The 7269-nt window shown below is 53.1% G+C and overlaps 1 protein-coding gene across 1 annotated transcript; it reads left to right on the top strand.

Annotated features, from left to right (window-relative positions):
• Window positions 1-3896: 3896 nt before the first annotated feature.
• Window positions 3897-7060, top strand: KAZALD1 (Kazal type serine peptidase inhibitor domain 1). Its single transcript, XM_039249289.1, has 5 exons — window positions 3897-4058; window positions 4436-4992; window positions 6131-6291; window positions 6372-6519; window positions 6698-7060. Exons 2-5 carry the CDS (start codon window positions 4488-4490, stop codon window positions 6790-6792), a joined length of 909 nt encoding a protein of 302 aa, XP_039105220.1. The 5' UTR covers window positions 3897-4058; window positions 4436-4487; the 3' UTR covers window positions 6793-7060.
• The last annotated feature ends 209 nt before the right edge of the window (window positions 7061-7269 follow it).

Genomic DNA, 7269 nt, shown 5'->3' with positions numbered 1-7269 from the left:
TTTTAAACTTCTATGTAAATGTTAAATTATTTCAAAATAAAGATTTCTTTTCAATCCAGGGGAGGAAATCCTTGTGGACTAGCCATCTTAGATCTTAGGCTCTAAAATATTTACTTAATGGCTAAAACTGAAAAGGCTGCCCGTACCAAGTGTTGGCAAGGATGTGGCACAATGGGAGCTCTCGCTAATTTCTGGAGACTATGTAAATTGTTAGTCACTTTGGAAAAATGGTTTGGTAATAACTACTAATGTTGAATGTATAGCACACAAAGCAATGATTCCATTCCTAGGTATATTGCAATTTATATATAAGTCAAAAGCAGTTAAAATTAAAATATGGAGTTAGAAATGGTTATCTAGTGGGGAAAGGAGGGATATGTTCTATTTCTTGACCTGGATGATATCACATGAGTATTAATTTTGTAATAATTAATTGAACTATATCTCTATTTTGTGCACTTTTTCTGCCTGTCTGTTATACTACAAAATGGGAAAAAAAGTTAAAAACAAAAAGAGAACAAGAAATGTAGAGAGAATCTAAATTATTTAAACATCCTTTCTAAGTTGAGTAATTCAAAATATGGCCAAGACATCAGGTCAGATGGAGCTCCAGTCTCTTATCTCAAAGGTGGATGGGACACTGAGGGTGGGGCGGAGAGAGTTGCTTCCTGGGATACAGGAAGAGTAAACTAAAGAAATTTTCCCCTGATCTCTCTCTGTATGTCTTAAAGCTCATTTCACTTGACTTAATGCCTAAGTATTCCAGACAGCTAGTCTCCTGAGTATTCCAGCTTTCATTTGGTAATATTATTTGTAGCCAAAGTATAATGTGTATCCTCTCACTTGGCTGTCCCAACTTTCTAAATTTATCTCAATCTACCTACAAAATCTACCACAAAAATAGCCTCTACTTTTTTATTATGGAAAACAAATTTTACAAAATAAAGGAAGAGTGAGCAGTATACTCAACCATTTGTCTCATTTCAAATTGTCTTAGGATGTTTACTGATGATATGTATGGAAATATTTACACAGTAATGATCAGTATCCATATACTTAACCTTGTTTTCCTACACATATTTTGACTAAGTTCACCTATTTGTCATAGTTGGTATCTACAAAGTATTCCATCTTCATTATCTGTTGAGCCTTCTTTGACTTAACTGATTGTAATGTTCACAGGAAGCACAGTTCCTCTGTATCCGTCTCTCATGGGTCACTTTGGATCATTACTTTCACCTCTGCCTCTTCATCAAAGTTGCAACCCCACTATTTTCACCAGCTGGGTCAAAACAGGGTTCATGAAGTGACAGGCTAGAATGTGTGATCCCTCCCAAGTAAGTTCTTACCCAGTTACACACTGATCTTTTAGACCTTGTTTCTTCTTATGCTGTCATTCTGTACAAGACCCATTTCATTCTGTCATTATATTTAACAATTATTTCATGGTTAGTGGCTGAAAGACATGATAACCTGTGAACTCCAGGCTATGAATTACGATGAAAAGCAAACTATATTCTATACCTCATTCTCTCAGTACAAGCATCTACAGTCAAGAGTAGGGAGGAGAAAGAGGCAGTACTATCTATTCTTCAAGATATTTTTTTAACTTCACTCTCTCATCTGAATCTAGTCTCCCTCATGTAAATGCAAAGGTGCTGCCCCCTGGCTTCTCCCCTTCCAGTACTGTTATCTAAATTAGAGAATCCCCTTCTTGTGGCTCAATAGTTTTGCATGACCCATACATTTTCAAAGTATGAATATGCAAAAATCACATGGGAATAGAAGTTATCGAATGTGTTTTACATTCTGAATTGGATAGTGTCAGATGATGAGGATCTGGGAACATATTTAGATTTTCAAATTGTCTTTTGCAAAAAAAAATACCTTCTAAAAATATTTTTTTTTTTACAATATGTGGTGTTTTTCCTGGAACAAATCTTTACTTAATAAAAGCAGATCTGTATAGTTAACATCTTTGGTGCCTACTGTATGCATGGTCTTGTTCTCATCACCAACCGCATGCCCACCAGAGGGCGCTCGTTCCCCGTCTATCCAGCCTTCAGCGACTTAGAAAAATCTAAATTAAACTTGACTTTCACACACAGGAAGTCTTTCACATTTAATCCCCAAATATTTACCGAGAATTTACTGTGCTGCTAGGCGCAGGGCTAGGTGCACAAGATACAGTGAAGAGTCAGGCATGATTCCTAATACCAAACGCTTAGAGCATAGCAAATCCTGAAAGTAAACAACCGGCTACAGTAAAGTGGGGTAAGTGAAGAGTTTGGAGGTCTGGGGAGTTTCCTGTTTAAATGCTGGCTCCAAGTCTTAGAAACCGGTAACAATTCATTAGATCCCCGACTGCTTCCGCTTCGTATACCGGGAGTGATCACCCTGAAGGCATTTTGTAATTCAGAGCCAGACTTCTCTGAATGGCTCCATTAGTCAGCTCCGCAATTTCAAATCCTTTCCTACCCACTCCCCTGTTTTTCTCAGGGCTTCCCGCAGTTCTCTACAGTTCACTTCTGCCCCAGAGCAACACTTCAGTTGCCCCCAGTGCAAAGGATAGAGCATGATCCAGAACTATCAGCCATCGCTGGCCCCGCCCATTCTTTTTCCGATTTAAAACCCGCGGGCCTTTCCTGCTCCGAATTTCTAGGCTTCCTGTTCAGATTCTCGCGATAGTTGCGAGATCTCGCGTGAGGTTTGCTCCAAGTCTCCGGAGTTTTTGTGACCCGGGTGACTGTGTATCTGCTTTCGCCCACCTCGTCAGAGCCTCCTCTGGCCAGGGGTGACGTGCATGAGGCTAGGGAACCCCTAAGTGAAAGGGCTTGTCCAAGTTGAGGTCCGGCCTGAGTCCTGGACCGCATCAGGGAGTCTGACTCGCCAGGCCTTCAGGCTGCCAGGCCTCCAGTACGCATGCGGAGCCGATCCCCCTGGGCGGTCTGCAGGCTGCCGCCAGCCCTGAACTTCGGGGTTAGTCTGGAGGCCTCGGAGGCCGCTAGGCTGGGGGCCAGGTCCTTCTGGCCCGAGAATGACTAAATACTGTCACCCGGCTGCACAGCTCAGTTTCCGCCCCCTACCAACGGAACTGCAGCGCGGCTTCTGTAAGCCGCTAGGGGCAGGCTGGGGCGGGGCCTGGCAGACCCCCGGTAAGGCGGGCGGGCGGGCGGGCCTCCAAGAATGCTCTCCTCCCCGCCCCCAGCCCAAAGTGCCACGGTGGCGCCGGTGGCGGCCGCGAAACCAAATGCCTCCAACCCTGCCGGCCTTGCAACTATAACCTGTAATCCCGACCCGGAGCGAGGTCCGCAGGGGAGGCGCCCCGCCCACCTCTCCCTGCGGCTGCTAGTCGGCTGGGACCTCTAATCACCCGGCTCATCCGCGGGCTGAAGCACCTGCCGGATGTGGGGAGGGTGGAGGAGGCCAGTGTGGGGAGGCAGATGTAAGCACCGAGTCTCTGACCGGCGCCCTGGTGGGGAAGCTGGATGGACAAGACTGCAGTAGTCCTCGGGAAGCCAGCCCTGGGCTGCGGGTACACTACATTGGTTGGCCCTGCCCTCCAGGAGCGCCCGGCTTGGCACCAGAGTTCCCACGGCCTCCCTATTGTGCAGCTGTTCTAGCACAGGGACGGTAAAGTCAGATGGGACGAGACTTAGACCTTCACTCAGCTCTTCGAGCTTCCCAGCCACCCCTCCCCACCCCCACCCCGCGTCCCTTGTCTTCTCCCAGCTTCGGTGTCCGGTTACGACTCCTCACTTCTCACTGTGACTTTGGCCCAGCTAGGGGAAATGGCCCAGAAGGGTCCTGTGCGGCTGCATAAAATTGGCAGCTTCAGAACTGGAGGGAGGGGGTTGTGTGCGACGTCGAGAGGCGGGGAGAGGGGGCGGAGGAGTTGCTCTCCGAGTCCAAGTCCTTGGGCTCGCTCAGAGATCCTCAAGCCGGAGCAGAGGTGGCTGGCAAGCCCTGCCGATTGTTGGCCTCTGCTTTCTTTCCACTGCCTCCTTTTCTCGGACGGGAATCGCGGCTGCTCTGAAGGGCTGAGTCCTGGACAGTAGGTGAGCTCTCTGGGCACCAGGGCATTTGCCCTTTCCCCAGTTTCTCCCTTGTTAACAACTCCTTAGTTCTGGGGACATCCATTCCCATCTGCCTCTAGGACAGGAGTTGGATGGTCTGTGGCACTACTGCTGGGATGTGTGTGCGCGCGTGCGTGCTGGCGTCTGAGTTTTATCATCCTTTCCTTTCATCTCTCCTCAAACCACAGAAACACAGTCCAATCAATAACTGGATGACTCCTAGAGAGTCACGATGCTTCTGTGTTGAGGGTCTACTTGACTCCACGGCAGCGGGGAAGGGGCAGTGCTCGGGTCAAACTTTGGTACAAGTAACAGGGAGGTTGCTTCTGACCTCCTGACCTGGCTTCCCTCCCTGGCAGGGTGCCACGAACGCGCTGATGCCCAGAGCGCTCGCAGGGCTTCCAGCTAACCATGCCACGGCCGCCCGCAGCCGCCCTGGCGCTGCCCTCGCTACTGCTGCTGGTGGTGGTGCGGACGCCGCCCCCGACCGGCGCGCGGCCGTCCCCAGGCCCCGAGTACCTGCGGCGCGGCTGGCTGCGGCTGCTGGCGGAGGGCGAGGGCTGCGCTCCCTGCCGGCAGGAAGAGTGCGCCGCGCCACGGGGCTGCCTGGCCGGCCGGGTGCGCGACGCGTGCGGCTGCTGCTGGGAATGCGCCAACCTCGAGGGCCAGCTCTGCGACCTGGACCCCAGCGCCCACTTCTACGGGCGCTGCGGCGAGCAGCTTGAGTGCCGGTTGGACGCAGGCGGCGACCTGAGCCGCGGGGAGGTGCCGGAGCCGCTGTGTGCCTGCCGCTCGCAGCGCCCGCTCTGCGGATCCGACGGCCGCACCTACGCGCAGATCTGCCGCCTGCAGGAGGCTGCCCGCGCTCGGCCCGACGCCAACCTCACTGTGGCGCACCCGGGGCCCTGCGAATCGGGTATGCATGGCCCGGGGCCCCTACCCCCGGCTCGTGGGGCAATCGAGGCACTGCTCCCCGACCTCCGACTGGATTGATCTCTGGCCAGCAGAGCGAAAAAGATGAGGCAGGGGAGTGCCCGTGCTCGCTGCTGGTCCGTAGAGACCGCTGCCCGAAGGTGCAGGTCCAAGCTTTGTAGACAGGCTGTGTGCTCTGAGTCGAGTGAAAGCTCCGGACCCCGCCGGCGGGACGGACCCTCTGAGGGAGCAGGCACAGAGCCAATGATTGGTCTCTCAAAATTGAGAGAGTGAAAAGACTCCCAGGCTTTACTCAGACCACTGGAGCCCAGGCAATGAGATTTGGCTTCCAGTGAGATGAAATCAGGTTTCACTTGGGCGGATTCGGATTCGCAGAGCAAGCTGTTAGCCCCGTGTCCCCACCTCCCTTCTCTTTCTTCTGGGCCTCGGGAGTAGTGAGGGAGGGGGGCTCTTCCAGCTCCTCCCGCCCATCCCAGGGGGCTGAGAGCCATTCAAACCTCAGGTTTCCTTTGGCAGCTTTAGTAACTTTCGCTTCCTGAGCCCCTTTGAGGGGCTGGCCTGGCGGTGGCTGCCAGGAAAACAAACACGGGCAGGGTCCCAATACTTTACCCCACAACTTCAGGCTCTCTGACTGTTGCCCAGATCTGGTTTCAGGTTCTCTGCCTTTCCCACGTGGGAATCCCCCCCTCTCCCGCCCCCCCTTCCCTGTTGGGGGTGGGAGGAAGGCCGATCTTCTGGTCTTTGGCAACTGAACCCGGTTAGGAAAGGGGGAGGGCAGGGGGAGGTGTCAGTTACAAGCACAGCAGAACAGGGGCCTAGAGGGTGGAATGAGGACAGGGGAGCAATCAGGGATAGAGTGTGGCTGCCAAGCTGAGGTGTGGACCTGTGTGCTTGTGAATCCTGTCTGCATGTTCCTCTCCACCTCTGAGTCTGTACCTGTGTGTACCCACACCTACATTTGTACGTACCTGTGTGTACATGTCCTGTCCTGCTTATCGGTGTGTATCTACTTGCATGTCTATCGTGTTTCCCCACAAACACATCCATGATGGTTCACATGTGAGCTTCTTGCTGGGCCAGATGTGCCACCCCGTTCTCAGGCCTCCCACCTCCACCCCCAGAGCCCCAGATTGTGTTGCACCCATATGACATCTGGAACGTGACGGGGCAGGATGTGATCTTTGGCTGTGAGGTGTTTGCCTACCCCATGGCATCCATCGAGTGGAGGAAGGACGGCTTGGACATTCAGCTGCCAGGGGATGATCCCCACATCTCAGTGCAGGTAGGATAGGGGGCAGAGGCTTCCCTTAGGCAGCCCAGGTCTCCCTAGAGGGACCCTGCTGACTCTTCCTCTGGCTCCAGTTCAGGGGTGGACCCCAGAGGTTTGAAGTGACAGGCTGGCTGCAGATCCAGGCTGTGCGTCCCAGCGATGAGGGGACCTACCGCTGCCTGGCCCGCAATGCTCTGGGCCAGGTCGAGGCCCCAGCTAGCCTGACAGTGCTCACGCCGGGTAAGGGGGAACCCTGGGCTCTGGGGACTGGGGGGGGGGGACTGGTGGTGGGTTCAGGCCCTCGCATGTGTGTCTCTGTGTGCGTATATGCAGATATGGCTTTCACACAGTCTGGGATATGTGGGTGCTGACAGCCTCTCTTTCCTGTTCTCTCTCCTTTGCCCACATGTGTTTGCAGACCAGCTGAACTCTACAGGCACCCCCCGGCTCCCGTCTCTACATCTGGTTCCTGAGGAGGAGGCTGAGAGTGAAGAGGGCGAGGATTACTACTAGGTCCGGAGCTCTGGCCTGTGGGGGTGGGTGAGTGGGAATAGTATTCATCCCTGCTCTTGAAAAGACCTCAAAGGGGGAGCAGGGCCCTTTAATGACTTTCATGCACTTGACAGGGGAGACGTGGTGGTGGTGGTGGTAAGTAGGAAGACAAAGTTGGAGGATAAGGAGAGAAACAGAGGCTGGGGGTGGTGGGATGGGATGCAAAGGGGCCCACGGACAAAGTGCCCTGGCCAGGACAGTCTGCAGTGTGGACCCACCAGGCAGAAGATAGCAGCCGCCTGCTGGTCCCTAGGCTGGGTGGAGGTGTGGGGGGGGGGGCGTGAAGAGTGGACAGAGAAGCAACCAGGATCCTCCATTTCTTTCTGGCAGCCCTCCCTCCAGCTGTGCTCAGCCAGTCTTTCTAACTACCCTTCACCACAGCTCCTGCTGTCATTTTTCTAGTCCCTAACCTTCGCCTAGCCTCAGTTTACCCTTCCT

Source organism: Hyaena hyaena, unplaced genomic scaffold (genome assembly GCF_003009895.1).
Source record: "Hyaena hyaena isolate Hyena2069 unplaced genomic scaffold, ASM300989v1 scaffold_331, whole genome shotgun sequence".
NCBI lineage: Eukaryota > Metazoa > Chordata > Mammalia > Carnivora > Hyaenidae > Hyaena > Hyaena hyaena.
Note: the sequence above shows the minus strand (reverse complement) of the source record. Positions and strands in the feature narration are given on the sequence as shown.